Here is a 15,773-nt window from a genome sequence, read left to right as displayed (position 1 = left end):
TTATAAAAGCGGAGGGGGAGGGCGGGTGCTGGCGGCGCTTGGCGGTTTTCGCGGGTGGGTGTGTCAGTACGTGCGGGCTTGCACTTTCCGGGTGCGAGGGTGCTCTTCTGTTCCTCGCCTCCTGCGGGGTTTTGCTGCCCCTTCCCTCCCGCCCCCGATATTGTTGCTCTCTGCCTAAGGTTGTGGGTGGCCACCTTGGGGGGGGGGGGGGGCGGGTTGTCTTTTTGAGTGGTGGTGGTGCTGCTGGGAAGGGGCTAGTCTAGTGTTACATTTCTCACAGAGGTCCTGAGTGCAGCCGCTGCCTGAGATGAGGTGGGTTTCTGGAGGCCCAGCTGAGGGGGAGCTCAGTTCCCTGTGTGCCTTCTGGTGAAGGCAGGGTGAGCCTTCTGCTTGGGCAGGGTATTTAGTATGTCCTTAGGCATGGATGCGTTTTGTTTTTGCATTCTGGGGAAGGCTTGTCTGACGGAGTCAGGCTGATGGTGCTGAGGGTTAAAGGTTTACTGGAAGCATGCCTCAACAGAATAGCTGGAGAGGTGTCTCTTTCTCCAATACTTGTTTAAATTACAGAGGAAAAGAAGCCTGGAGGTGTTTTCTGAAGGTGATGGCTCAACTTTGGCTGGAGGTGACTTAAATGTGGAGAGCCTGTAAGGGTCCTTCCAAAGTCTGTTAGGTTGGGTGCCAGTTAGCACTTCAGAGCATTGCTTTCAAAGGCTCATGTTTCTTACAGACAGGCCCACAATATTCCAGTTATTGCATACTGTGACCTTGGGGCAGGTTTGTGCTGGTGTGAAAATCAGGAATCTACTGCTGGTGATTACCAGATGAACCATTCCTGCTTGGTTTCCTTAAATCTATGGGGTTTATTTGAACTGATACAGATTAGTTGTGCAGGAACTGTTTGTAGGTTCACCTACTGATTTGTTGAAGCTGAATAGCTGTGGTCTGGGCTCGTATGCACTCGTTAATGATGGCCATGCATGTGTTAATGCAGTTTTTTTCCTTAGCAGATAGAAGAGTATCTGCAAAATGGCAACTGCTCAGAAGCAAAGGAATTGTGTGGTATGATTTTTCTTGTGTATTTCAGCACAGTATGTTATTTGATTTGGAGAAATAACTGCATTTTAGCTGAAATAGGGCACCCAGGTGCTTTGTAATATTTTTCATTTGAAAATTACAGGCTGATTCAGTCTTTTAACTATGAATAAAGATGCTTGAGTCTGAACTTTGTGGTCATGCACTTGGTAGCAATCAGCTATGTCCTAAAAACATAGCAATGCCCAGTGTTAGGAATAAGCTTAACTTTATAAATGACAAGAGTCATGCTTTTCCATTAAATTAAAATGTTAAGTAGGCGTTGGACCAGACTGTAGACTGTACAAGCTTGTTGTTGTGGGCAGTGATTAATTCTTTTTTTCTCTAACTTTCAGAGTGCAGTTGTATTTCCTAACAAAATATCTACTGAACAGCAATCCCTGATGCTAGTGAAGAGGCTCCTGGCGGTAGCAGTATCCTGCATTACATACCTGAGAGGAATCTTTCCTGAAAGTGCCTACGGAACAAGATACATGGATGGTAACAAGCTGTTTTCATGATTCTTTGCAAAATTATAGGGTTGTTATGAAGTTGATGAGTGTTTTTAAAGCCGCTTGGTCTTTTTCATTAAAGGTAATAACCATTTTCGATGATTGTAATGGAAACTTCACTAATACATTCATTGCAGCATCACCGCTATCTAACGAAATGCAAACTCAGCAATTAAAACCATGCCTACATCTGCTGGTAATGTTAATTTTAGTTTGCTTTTGATTACATACTTTTAGGGGATGAACGTCACCTTCTTAGCCACATAGCTATATTTTGTCCTAAGTAAATATGCATGTATATATTCTTTTTTTGAGATGTCTCTGTCAAAATTCTGAGGGAGGACAAGAACTGTCCTGGCTCTACTCAGCTGGTGAAATGGTATGTTAATTACAGTGCATGTATAACACTTCCATAGCATGTCAATTCTGAAAGATACCTTTTTTGGTTGTTTGCATATACAAATAGAAAAGTTCACTCGCTGTGAGTGAACAACTGCCCAGGCAGTGCTTTTAGTGCATGGTATTTACTATGTTGACAATTTTCTTTTTTTAAAGAAAGTCAAAATGTGTGTTTTTCAGTAGAGATGTAATAGTTATACAGTTGCCTTTCTTATTAGAAAGACTTACAACTCGGTGCTTAGCAGAGCACAAGTGTGTGTTTGGAGAGTGAGCTGTGGGTGTATGAGTGCTGAAGGGCGCACATAAATGCAGAAATCTAACCAGTAGATCCTCTCTAGTTGCAGTGTTACCATTTTGCATCTTGAATTTATAGATCTTGCTCTTAGACTTGTATAGGAAAGTGGTAACTGTTGGCCTTTATATTCAAGGCAGAACTGTGTCTGCAAATGAGTCTATCAACTTGTAAACTCATAGTTGAGTGTAAAGATGTCACTTGATATTTTTATTTTCTTCCTGCTCACAGTAATTGTGAGACTTATTCACAGCTGCTCTTCTTGCTTTTTAAAAAAGGGTGTATATAAGGCCTTTGCTTTCTATGCACATTCCTATTTTTTTACCTGTATAAAGACCAGCTTTCTTCTTTCCACACTTTTACTAGTTGTAGTACAAGGTAGGGTGTTGGAAATAATGCTGCATTCAGCAGAAGGGGTTTGCAGCTGCTGCCAGTTTTGAGGTGTTTGGAGATGTGGGTCTGAGTTCTGATGTTAAAGGTGAAATTAGTCATCCACTCTGTCCATGTGCTGTCACTGGGGTGGGGGAAGACTTCCTTTACTGTACTCTGGAATTTCTTAATTGATCTTCTGTGGTAGAGGAAACTGAAGTGGCACCAAGTGCATTTCACCTTACTCTTACGCGTCAAACACTAGTGAGGGCAGTGGCATGGGTGCTGACAAGGAAAAGCTCCCTGTTTTTTGTGAAGGGTGTGTGCTACCTGTTTGGAGTTGAGAGGTGAGTAGCCTTTAACTCAGCATCAGGTACACACCAAACACAATTTTTCCTTGTTGACTATATTCAAAGGAAATGTTAGGAAAAAATAGGGTAAGTTTTGGTTCACTATTTGATTGTTGTTTGCATGTTACATAAAGTAAATTGCAACATCAAAATAAGGGCCATAATTCCTTTGTGCTTCAGAGATGTTGGATGTTCAGCCGAAGTACTTATTTATAAACTTGTTTATGAATACACGTGTTAAAGTTTGAAAATGGTAGGTGTACGTTTGCATTATGTTTTTACTGATGAATTATTTACTTACAGATTATGTTTTTACTTTGCAAAGAGTTTAAGATTATTTGGTTTACAGAGATAGTAATTTCTTATCATTGCTAATAAGACACTAATGGAATGAGTATTTATTGCTCTAATAAAATCAGAAGGCTTTTTTTGGGGACTGTTTAGTCAGAAGCAAAGCAAATGGAGATTAGTAGTAGATGGACAATGTTTGATTTTTGCAGGATGTTAGGATGCTACGATGCCTTGCAGAAGAAATACGTAAGTTTTCCAGTATCATTTAGCTATTTTAAAAATATTGAAACATTCATTTATGCAAGTCCATTAGCTGCCAGTGTAGTTATAGGACTTTATGGTTAGGGAATAGCTGTGCTTCAATATGTTTAAACAGCTGGCTACAATGTGGGATGCACAGACATTTCAGGATAATGTTCTTTGTAAACAGAAACACTTAAAGCCAGGGATATGTAGGAATTTTCTTCTTCCAGTTAAGTCCTTTCTTAAACAGATAAGGAGTTAAGTGTATGAAGCGGTTTCTCTTCAAACAGGCCTTAGTTGTCTATATTGGTTTCCAGAGCTATAGAAACAGAACACTTGGTAAACAGAAATGGCCTATGGAATACATTTAATGTTCTTTTTCCTCAATTATGTTTCCAACAGCTAAGAATGATTGTCCTAGCAGTAAGTATCCTTGAAAAGTAAGGTACATGTTTTTTTACGGTAGGTGCTTAGAGATGTGTACAGTTCTTACTCTGTTTCCTCTGTTTACTTTAAAAATACAGGTCTATACCCATCCAGAAGATCCTCAGGTAAATCTGCTAGAATATTTTACCGGATGACTAACGATAGTATGGATATAGTGAAATGTGTATACAAGCAATAGTACTTGTCCTTTTGGTGTGCGCTAATGTGAATGTTGTCTTAAAATATCAAATACAAGAATCACAGGAGCTTACCCGAATTGCCATGTAGTGAACTGCCTTTGAGGATCTAGTGTCAGGTTGTTTTCAGGCCAGTACAAGAAACCCAAGGTGGTGTTGCAGAGTTAAATGGCCAATAAAGATGCATTGTCCTAACTCTGCATAACAAACTTATGGAACTTCTTTCTGAAAAACGCAGTAAGTTTTAACTAACCACTGGGTGTCACTACGTCTCTGTTAATGTGGGTGAAACATTTCACAGTGATTAAAATTTGAATGAATGTTTCATTAAAAAAACTTAAAATGTTTTGCAACATGAGTTTATCATGGTGATTCCTGGAAAATAATGTAGATCTTAATTTTATTTGATGACAACTATATACATTAATACTGTTAGTTGTTGTAGCATTGGAAAGCTGTATTTAGCGCATGTGAGTGGATCAAGAGTTGGACTATCATTTTCTTTAAATGCAAAGTTAATAATTACTAGGCAGAAATAGTAGTAGTAGTTTGCTTGACAGCTAATAATTTAATTACTGGATTTGTTTGCAGACAATTACGGAATGTTACCACTTCAAATTCAAGTACACCCACAATGGGCCACTCCTGGATTTCAGCAGGTACTGTCACAGACTTTATTCTGCTCTGTGGTTTTGCATACAGCTGAAAGTAAGAACTTTGGATCTCTTTGTTTCCTTTTTTAATTCTGGATCTGAAGATTAATTTTATCAACAGATACTACTAGGTTAGACTTACTCTTAAAATACAATGGTAACTTTGTCAGAGTATGTTCGTATTTTTAAATACACACTCAAAAGATGACTGTTAGTGTCAGAGTCCAATGCTCTCTGACCAGGTCCTCGAAGATATTCCATGCCTGGAGGGTGAAATGTTTAATATCAGATTTACTGATCTGAAGATACTTGATGTTACATGGGGTTTCTTATTTAGCAGAGATGATACAAAATACAGTGAAAACACAATACAAATGTAAGCTGTGCTTAGCAAAGCATAGCTATTGCAATACACAGTTGAATCAATACCAATGTGATTCCCGTCACTGGTCTCTAATGTGCTCACTGCCGTGATGCCGGGCATCCCCAGTCGTGGGGAAGGAATATGCAGCTTGAAGCCAGCTCCAGCCCATTGCTCTCTGGAATTCTTTTGTTTTTTTAGTTTTTATACTTTTTGGGGCTGAGCCACATACTCACTTCCCCCCATACTGGTTTGGCTGACTCAAGGAGACATTCACATGCTTTTAATGAATTCTGGAAGAAACAGTTACACCACCAGTTGATTCACTCATCTGACATAGAGCTGTTTATCTAAAATGAAGGCCATGCTCGGGTCCCCTGTGTGTTGAGATAAAGTTGGCTTCCTTTGCAACAGCTGTGGTGGTTGATGCCCTGTGTTATTCCCTAGCTTCATGAGCACATCACCCTTGCCCATCTCCAGTGGGCCTCATTCCGTTGTAGGGGCTTGTTGGTCAGTCACGGCTGCAAGGAAATGGCTTATTTTAAGACAAGTATTTGAAATGTAGCAAGTTCATACCTAACAAACTTCTCCTGACTTTCCTCCTGTGTAAAATGCTTTTTAAATTAAAGAAAGAAGACTGCAGTGCTGCAGACCTAAGCCCTTTGGGCTGAGGTCAGTTACTTACCTCTGAAAAAAGTTTGAAGTCATGTAAAAAAACACTAGTGGAAGGGGATGCGACTCAGCCACACCACGTTGCCTTAGTGCGTTAGCATGAAGTCATGCCAGACTGATTTGAAAATACAAGGCATGAGCCTACTTCTGACACCCTGCAGGGAAGGAGATGACCATCTGCAGAGGAGCGAGACGTTTGAAACACGGCAGTTAAGGTGCATGCTTCCATAAGCATTGCATGCTTCCGAAACACAGGGTTATCCAATGGAATAACTGAGTTGCTTTGTGCTGGCTCTTCAGCTCACACTCCTGAGCTGTGTGGCTGAGGAGCAGGGGAGTAGAGGGAGAGTGTTTTTAGTGGCAATAAGATGGGGTTTAGGTCAGCTGCTGGTAGAACAGAGACATGGAAATGTCAGAGCTGGATGCCAAGAGTCACTTAGGCCCACATTTCTTATCAGTAACCATTCTTGTCACTTGCTTTATTTAAGGGAGAGCAAGTACGTAAGGCTTTGCAGAATTGGGGCTTTCAAAAGTACCTACTTCTTTCTTTCTATCAGATTCGGTGTTTTTTTAAGCATTGTGTAATGTAAAATACAGTAAGTTGGCCACAGCTGCTGAACCATGACGCTTTCGTGATGTCCCTGTCTCAGGATTTGATCTTCTGAGGGGCAGAGAACATGCAGGTCACTTAAACAGTATAAGGAATTGCAGTGCTTGTAATCTCAGACCTCAGGCAATAAATGTGATGTCTGCTTCTGACATTCGCAGTCTGTTAAAGGGTCATGTATCGTAATACGAGGAACAGCTTACTCTGCATTAAAAAAATAATCTGAATACTTTGTCCATTTTTAGTAAGACTAAAAGGAGTGATTCCACAATCACCTGTGCAGACACCAAGAAAGCCAGTATCCTCCTTATTCGCAAGATTTTTGTTCTGATGCAAAATCTGAGTCCATTACCAAATGATGTTTGCCTGACTATGAAGCTGTTCTATTATGATGAAGGTAGTATTTCCATATTACCTTAATTTATCAACTGTGTTCAGACATTGGAAAGAAGTTCAAAGAAATATTTTAATGTATATTCATTATGGTTACTGGGACTTGTTAAATGATGTTACTTTGCATCTGTCTTTCTGCTTGGATTTTAAAAGTTGTCATGAGAAAGGATTTGGTCTTGCTGTAGGAACACAATCTTGTCACTGACTTTGTTGGAGCAAGGCTTTCAGTGTGTTTTAAAAACAAACTGAGTTTTCCTGAGTATGTTAGTATAGAACGTGATTGCCAGACTAGTTCTAGTCTGGATGACTATTTAAATGTAGTTCTGCTTTCAGGATGTATTACTGCTTTACAACAAAATCAGAGCTGCTAGCTCATCTCTTTGCATGTAAAAACTGTTTCAAATAGCTTTAAGTGGGTTTTGCCTGTTCTGTAGGGGGAAAAGAATTTCATTTAGAAGTTGAATATTGGTAATTCCCCTCCCCACACTGTTCTTTGAGTAGCCCTTTGTTTAAAGGGGAAAAGTCTTTGACACACAAGTTAAAATTAAAATGAAACATGTTCTTGTAAAACTAACACATTTAATTCTTTTCTGCAGTTACACCATCTGATTACCAACCTCCTGGCTTTAAGGAGGGTGAATGTGAGGGGATGATATTTGAGGGGGAGCCTATGTATCTGAATGTGGGTGAAGTGCCAACGCCTTTTCATATGCTGAAAGTTAAAGTTACAACTGAAAAACAACGAATGGAAAATGTTGATAAAAGCATCCTAAAGCATAGAGAGACTGAGCACCTGGAGAGGCATGTTAGAGTTGACAGAGATGATCCAGAAGAGAACCAGGACATGAATGTAAGGGTGCAAATGTTTTGTGTAGCTTGTTGAATTTTTGTGTGACCTATGGTCTAGAAAAGGGCCATTAATTGTTTTACTGCATGTCTTACTATAACATTATTTAAAAACTCTGTTTCCAGATCCATTTAGGCAAGACAATGTCTTAGAGACATTTTTTGCTTTAATTTTACTGCTCCAGCTAATAATCTGTCATTGTTAAAGCAGTATCGAAGAAGCGTATCAGCATAATGCCTGTCAGCAGCAGTGTTGTTGGTAGTCATGTCTCAGACTTGAGAGGAAAAGCAGAGGGGTAGCTTTGTGCTGTGGGTGCCGGGGCCATTTGTTCAGCTCCACGCGCAGGACACGGGTGGAACCTCCCTGGACGTATCCCATGGCAGTCCCAGTTCTGGCTGCTGCAGCCAGAAAGTATTGACTGGCAATAAATTTGCTTTGGGATCCTCTTGTACAGCAGTATATGTAGAGCTACAGCTAGTGATGCCACAGCTAAAGTTAAAACAAACTCTGTTCGGCTTTGGGATTTTTCCCTGGGGAAATTTGCCTAGAAAAAAGCACAAAGCAAAGCTTGCTGAAGGCACGAGTGCGTCAGAGTTGTGTGTCCTGCTGCGGATGCTGGAGCACCCGAGATGGCTCTTGGGACTGTGCTTGTGCAGGCTTCAGCAGTTGGAGGCATATGTTTCTAGGGTCAGTGGAGGCAGGCAGCAAATACTTTTAATCATGTGAGAATGTGCAACTATGTGTGCTAATTTATACTGTCCGTAGGTGAGAGAGGTGGAGCTTCAGGGTTTTGTCCCCCCTCAGTTAGCATTGCTAGGGAGCCCTGTAGGTGATGAGTTGGAAATAAACCGCTTGGCCCTCAAAATCTGCATATGCCTCTAAGTTGCTGTTCCATAGGCAATAGGATGGAGGTAATTGATGTATCCTTTCAATACTATTGTTCCAATTTTAGTATTTTTTACGTATGTTTTCCTTGGTGAGTTAAATGTGTGCTGGCATTAATAATTGACACTGAGCTAGTCTGTACGTTGCATGTCAGATGCAATTATTTGAAAACGGTTTGTTCCACTGAGAATCCATGTAATAAGCTCTGGCCCTAAGTGTGAGTACCAACACTCTTCCTTACTTGACTGCAGTAAGTGATAGACCTTTTTCTTAACCTAGGAGGATCCTGTCTTGGATAACAAAGTAGAAGATAAGAATAATGTAAATATTTCAGAAGCTCAAGGTAACGTTTACATTTTTCAAGTCTATTCAGTTTGTGCTTCTTTCCTGATGTTACTAAAACTCAATTTTCTGATGTAGATCGCTATTCACTTTTTCTTTGCATACATTGCTGTGCCTTTATTTTCTATCGTGGCTTTGTTCTGTGAAGCACTTGGTTAGCAAATGCACCTTTTCATGCTTCTGTTGTAAAATTCTGATCTTCTGTTCCATTTTATCAGATAAGCTAAATTTAATGGGTTATATTTAGAAGTAAATTTTATTTGGTTTCTCTTGCTGTTTCTGTTATTTTACTAATATATTTAATTTCCACATAAAGCTTGCAGAGGTGTTGTGCTCTTGAATTCCATTAATGCAGATGTGGGAAGCAGATTTCTCCATGCAAAAAATGGTCCAAGAGTATTTTTGTTTAAATCGGCTGTTTGGACTGTACGCTCACAGCTTCAGCCACTAAATAAGTTTAGCAGAAATACCACTTTAGCCACCTTCTTTGCTTAAGCTCTGACTACAGTAGGCGCGTGGTCTGATTCTACAATCCACGTGTGCTTCAGTCTGTGGTTGTGGAGGAACTGAGACCATCAGGGCTTGTGTACAGAGAGTTTTTACATTGTGGTAGACTGAATGATACCATGTATAAATATCTATCTGTATGATGCATGTTCTTCTGTACAAAGGAAGGTGTTCATTACTTGTGGTGGAGTTGCCGTCACTGGAGGTGTTCAAAGAATGTGTAGATGTGTCACTTCAGGACATGGTTTAGTGGGCAGGGTGGTGTTGGGTTGATGGCTGGACTTGATCTTAGAGGTCTTTTCCAACCTTAATGATTCTATGATTACTGTGGTTTGCTATTCCTAATACAATTGGTTACTTAAGCTCAATATTTTTGTTTTATGAATAATTGTGTGATTATGTCTGTGCTGCTGGCTTTTTCAGTGCCTTTTCTAGCTGCTTGCTTTCACAGCCTACTCTGGACCTGTGTGCCCTTCTCTCTTACTGTGTGTTATATGGAGCATTTTGGTAATTGCAAGGGAACTTTTTTAACTTTAGTTTTAATAAGTACAAGTTCTAGCAAAGCATTTTTGTTAGTATGAATCTCAGCAAACTGAGTTTCCTCAAGTAAAATCCCAACACTGTAAAATCTGTCAGTGTAAAACTGTAGCAGCAAAAAGCAAATTCCAGGTGGAGGCCTGTAAGGCAGCACTTCTCAAGAAGGTACCAAAACCACTTTCTTTTTTTTATTTTAAAAAGTTTCATGTAACAATTTCAATAAGAAATTGAACTGAGTTTTGCAGAGAGTATAAAGGAAATCTTCTATTTTGGAAGCACTCTGAGGACTCTTAACACTGCAAGGCAAAGCTGCCTTCTCCCTTGTTATCAAATAAACCGTTATGCCCTTCCTGCTGTGCAGACATTAGGAAGTACCCGCTCATCCTTTCTGATGAAAAACAGCAGCACCTGTTTTGTTGGATTTTTCTTTGCCTTTATAAAGAGATAGGTTCTGTACTGTTTGCTTACAATCATATAAATGTCCTCCACTGAGCTCTGAATGCAGAAGTGCCAATAAAGTAACTGTCCTGGCTACACCACCCAGACTGCAGCTACTACCAGAAACATGCTCTGGAACCTCTCTACTGTGTTTTTGTCTGTGCTCCAAGATGCAGACCCAGACCGTCTCAAAGTCAAAACATGAGACAGCAAACTGTCCTCAGGGACTCCGAGCAGAAGCTTCCCTTCTAAGATTTTAGAGACACTAGGATGAAAAGTAGATTATTTATCTTCAGATTCCCCAAGATAGCCCAGGAGCTCAAAGATTGAGCTTTGCTACCAAATGAACTGAAGAATCAATTGCTGCTTGTTGGTCTCCCCATCTTGGAGAGGCCATATAGGAAGCAGCCAGACTATACTGGTACCCATGTGCTGTACATAGAGCACTTCAAACATAGCAAAGAAAGGTCCAAAGAGGAAATAAGTGCCCTTTTTGGAAGAAGATTAAGTAGAGATGATGTAGATAAGTATGCTCAGAAGTGCTCTGATATGCTGATGTAAATAGGATAGCTAAAGGAACAGAATTCTCAAGACTGAAGTAAACAAACAAGCTTTATGACCAAAATCCAAATACAGTCTTTTATTTGGATGAGAAGCCTATATAAAATGTTTTTTTTCTGTAGCAGAGGTTGAGGCTTCTGTGGAGATAATGAATATATGGCACTCCTAGAAGAAATGCCCATTAGTGCTGCTGCTTGCTCTGTTCGCTCTTCTGAATGCTTGCATCTACTTTGAAATACAACTCTGGTTCTGCAGACTTCAGAAACGCTAAGTTTTTGCAGAAACTTCCTGACATGCTGCTTTCTACAGAACTATGAAAGTGGCAACTGTGTCAGTGCTGAGGCTTTTGGTCCTCTCAACCTGAACAAGACTAGTGGCTTGTTGGGGCTACCATGGTGTCTGAGTGCTTGTGAAGGCAGTTGGACAAAGCAAGTTGAGCCTGGATTTTTTTAAAATGAGTTGGACTGTCCTGTCATTCAAGCCCAACATTGAACACTGTGCTGTGTGTTTAAATAGTGGCATTTATCTTGTTTTTTTAGAAATGTGCAGCTTTGCAAAAACAGGTAACGCTTCCACGCTGTTTGAAAATAATCATGGAAACGTGTAGGAAACAGCATGTGTAGATCAGCATTTTTATCTTGACGATGCTGGTGGGCATAGGTTATTCCAGGCAGAACTGGAATAACCCCATAAAGCTGTATGTGGTGCTTTGAGAAATTCTTAGGAGTTCCCAAACCATGCAAAAATGCAGCAAATTCCTTGTCTTATTGAGTTGGTGTAATGTTTTATTTACAGGAGTGACAAGACACAGGAAAAAGCATGACACCCCGATGTTCTTCAGTCTGAAGCATAGTCGTCTATAACCAATACATGCTTTTATCTGTGTCCTAGGAAAAACCAGCATGGATTAGAAACAACAAAAAACCTCCAGAGCTGACTGCTTATTCTTCGTGGCCTGTTCATGCAGCTGCAGGCAGTGACAAGGGGAACTGTAGCTACAGGCACTGCAGCCAGAGTGCTCGCTTGGGTTACAAAATGGGAGCCATCCGCTGGCAGCGAGTTCGGAATATGCAGAAGCTGTGCCAGCGTGGCCCTGTGGCACCGTTTGCCCGTTCTGCAGTGCAAAACGGGTTTGTGAGGCTTTTTAGCTTGGAAGCAAATCCCAATGTAGATGAGCCTTTAGCAGTACGGTATATAAATGAGTCTGGGGATCAAGCCCACTCTTCCAAAGATCCTGTGCATAAATCTGTACTACATAACAATAAGCATCTCTTGTGTTCCTGTGATAGGAAGTTGTGATAGGAAATCGCTGAATTAAAGATGTAAGAGTGTAATAGTTGTGGAATTAATGACTTGCAGACAGAGAATTGGAGCCCTTTTGAAGCACCAGTTCCCCGTGTTTATAAAGCACATGTGCTCCTTGTGGCAAAACAGCAGTTAAGAGGCTGTTAGTCTGGTGTTGACAGTGTGCTTTACTGACAACTCTTTTATAGAACTAAGTTTGACTTGTGAAGAAGATGAAGTTACAAAGGCTGGAGGGAACCAGAATCTGTGTGTTTCTAATCCTCAGGTATGAAAACTGCACTCCGTCACCTTAAATTTTTACTAGAGCTCTTGTGAAGCTTCTTTCCTACTTCGAGTGATTAATAGGTAATCTGCTAAAGGTTTATTTACCGCAGCCAGTAATAATGCCTTTACATTTTACTTAACTGTTTCTGTAAAACACTGTAAATATTCTAAAGCAATAACAAGAGGCTGTTCCCGTCATACAGTTTTCAAACCAAACAGCTGGTCTGATGAATTAAGAAAAATGTGAATGCAATTTCCATGTTTATAAACTGCCATAACTAAACACTCTGCCTGATAGAAATTTCTCTGTGAATTCTGACAGACCAAGCCTTGTTTAAAGGTTGATTAAAACTTAAAATGCAGGTTTACTACTCAGACTTAAAACTCGGGCTATATTCCCTGCCTATATCAAAATGGTGTATAGATGTGGAGGACTACTTCAAACGCAGGTCCTTAAGACTTCTTAAAACGGAATAGCCCTAGGTAACTGAGTGACTTACTGTGCAAAAATAACTGATGCTTTGATCTGTCAGGGCTCTTTGACACATTCAGCTGTAAATGCTGCTGTTGACTTCAGTGGGTATACTCTTGTATTTAAATTTCAGCTCAAATGCTGTGGTGAGCAGAGCCAGAGCTCTTTGTATGCTACAGCACTGAACCCTGCTGTAGCCTCCAATATATTTTTTTTTACTGCTGTCACAAGGCAACTTACATTTTCTGATTTTTAGGTTGATCATTTGGCAAGTAAGACATCTGAACTTAATGTGTCAGAGAGCAGGACAAGAAGTGGAAAGATATTTCAAACCAGCACTGTTAGTACTGTTTTTTATCTAGTTCTGTTCTTTCTATTTCTGTTCTTTAAGCCTTTTCCTGTTCTAAACAGTGAATAAAACACTAAGCTTTATAATTCATGTTGACAGAATGAATTTCTCATAACTTCTAAAATTCCCATTAAATTCAATGCATCTGGATTCTTAGTGTCAAAAAAAAAATCTGTTCCAAAGAGTTAAAAGCTGAGTGTTGATGCAGTTAACACAGGTTGAGAAAAATTCATTAGGATTGACTTCCATCTTGAGAATGCATTTAGCCAAATTACCTGCGGGTTTAAGGCATTTTTGGTAGGAGTGTGTGTCAGCAGAGATCCCCAGCCAGGTGTACCATATGCTTGCTAGTGATTTTACTTGGAATACATGAGGCCAAAATTCTAACCTCATCTGACTCATTCATACCAAGAAAAATCCAGTCTGTCTTCGCTTAATTGCATTGCAGCAGATGAGTCCTGTAGTCAGTGCTCCTTTCAGGGAGCCAAATTCCTCCAGCCTTGCACAAGGTGGAGCAGAAGTTGTCTTCAGGCTGGAACTTGGCCTTTGGGGCTGGTATTGGGGGCCCCCAAGTCGCTGCCTTTACCAACTGAGCTTGGTGGCCTCAGCTTTGTGAGGCTCTGGGTGGCCCTGACAAGGTGTCAGCAACGCTCAGCTTGCGCCTGTTCAGGGTTACTGGTAGGTTCTTCTCAGAAGATGTGGGGTGAATGTTACCGTTCTAGTAAATAAGTGCTCTTCGTTTACAGTCGGGATGGGAAGTTGTGTGTCAAGGCCAAGGAAAATGGTACCCCTCCTGTGCCTGCCCAGGAAAGCCCTTCCTTCATTTTTAGTGCAGTAGTTGTTGTGTAAGGGTTCGTAAAGTGCAGCTCAACTTTTGCCAGTAGTTTTCTCCTAAACTAATAGTTGCCTTATTTCTGTAAAGGTTGATGGAAGTTGGGCTCGGGAGCATGCAAAATTTATTCCTCAGCAGAATGCTCTAAAGAAATCCAAAAGATAAATTGGTCTGTGTTTTAAAAATATCTATGTATGGAAGCTGCATGTGAAAAGGGCTAACGGAGTTCGCAACAAAGGCATGGAGTGGAGATGTGAAAATTCAGAATAAAGCCAGTAGATTCAATCTTCTTATAAAGGTGCTGCTCACTGCAGAATAGAGGGTTTTTTACTTCCAAGCCCAAGGTCATATGCGGTATTTTTTTGTTGTTCACTGATGCCAAAAAAAAAATGCTCACTATCACTGTTTCTTTTGAAAAGGGTTTTTTTAATGAACTTAATACTAGAATTTAAACAAAGCATAGTTGCTTTAAATACTCAACAGCAGAGCTAAAGGCTGAATTGTCATCTCCTCACATGTGTGCAAGTCAAAAATAACTGGATTAAACTCAGGTGAGCCTGTGTGGTGCTGAGCCCCCTCCCCTGTTGGTGTGGGGTGCTCTGCTGCTGTGCGAAGCTCACCTGGTGCTGCCTGGCTCTGCACTCTGCAGATGGGGCCACTGTGGTGGCTGCCAGCTGGTCATGGAATTGGACTTGAGGTGTGTTGCCTCTGTGGAAGGGGAATGGCTTTCATTATGTTCTCTTGAAGTTGTGACACACATGAGGTCCTGCTGTTACAGCATAAATGCATCCCAGCCCTCCTTCAGTAGTTTGGAGGGAAGGTAAATTCTGACAGAAAATAGTACCCAGGTGTTACTCCAGGCTTAGCATGTCTGGGCAGGGACCAAGTAATAGCAAGGTTGAGCTGGATGCTCGACATGCAGCTCTTGATGTCTTGTCCAGGGTGGGCTTTTCTCATGTTAAACTTGCTAGTGCCATGGAGCAGGCCACAGTCTGCTGTGTGTCAGCCTGTAATGCAATATTTGTTTTTCCTTGGCAGGTTCATCAGTTTGAACTCTCATCTAGTCAGGATGTGGTGCCAAAAAGGAGAAAGATCAGTGAACCGAAGGAGCGGTTTTAGATACCTGTCTTCCTGCTGTTTGTTTGGAGTTCTGCACACCACTGCCATTTTGTTGTTTAATGTGAATGTTCATATTTAAATATCTTTTAGGTATCTTTTCTGTTCCATTTTTGTAGTCAAAATAGTGAGTATTTTAATGAAAGAATCTGTTAAGAAGCCTAGCTGAAGACATCAGAACTGACTTCTTCTAGGAGGTTGTACCCCATCAGGAAAGACCGAAGGTACCTGACTACTGATGTAACTGATAATTTCTGTAACAAAGGGGATTTGGGGGATTGAACGCCCTGTTTATGATGTGTTTAAGGCCTGATGGTGATTGTATAATGTTAATTACCCACCACATGAGGTTTCATGGGTAACTTTGGGCCGTATTTCAAAGCTGAGGATCTCCTTGTCTGGAACCTCCTCAAGTCATGGGCTGATTTCCAGAGCTTTGCTGAGTGGGTTCAGGAGGACTATATTGTTACATATAGTTACAG

At 40.7% G+C, this 15,773-nt stretch overlaps 1 protein-coding gene across 1 annotated transcript; it reads left to right on the top strand.

Moving 5' to 3' along the window:
* Positions 1-1,026: 1,026 nt before the first annotated feature.
* LOC309414383 (HORMA domain-containing protein 1-like) lies at positions 1,027-15,294 on the top strand (the record flags this gene model as incomplete). Its single annotated transcript, XM_082011693.1, has 13 exons — positions 1,027-1,059; positions 1,428-1,572; positions 1,899-1,962; positions 3,494-3,530; positions 3,930-3,950; positions 4,052-4,078; positions 4,742-4,809; positions 6,689-6,840; positions 7,433-7,686; positions 8,848-8,911; positions 12,447-12,523; positions 13,251-13,334; positions 15,214-15,294. The coding sequence occupies 13 exons, from the start codon at positions 1,027-1,029 to the stop codon at positions 15,292-15,294; spliced, it is 1,107 nt and encodes a 368-aa protein (XP_081867819.1).
* Positions 15,295-15,773: the final 479 nt, after the last annotated feature.

The sequence above is a fragment of the Phaethon aethereus genome, assembly GCF_964289735.1.
Source record: "Phaethon aethereus genome assembly, chromosome: 28".
Taxonomy (NCBI): Eukaryota; Metazoa; Chordata; class Aves; order Phaethontiformes; family Phaethontidae; genus Phaethon; species Phaethon aethereus.
The sequence above is the reverse complement of the archived record's forward strand: the minus strand, read 5'-3'. Positions and strand labels throughout refer to the sequence as shown.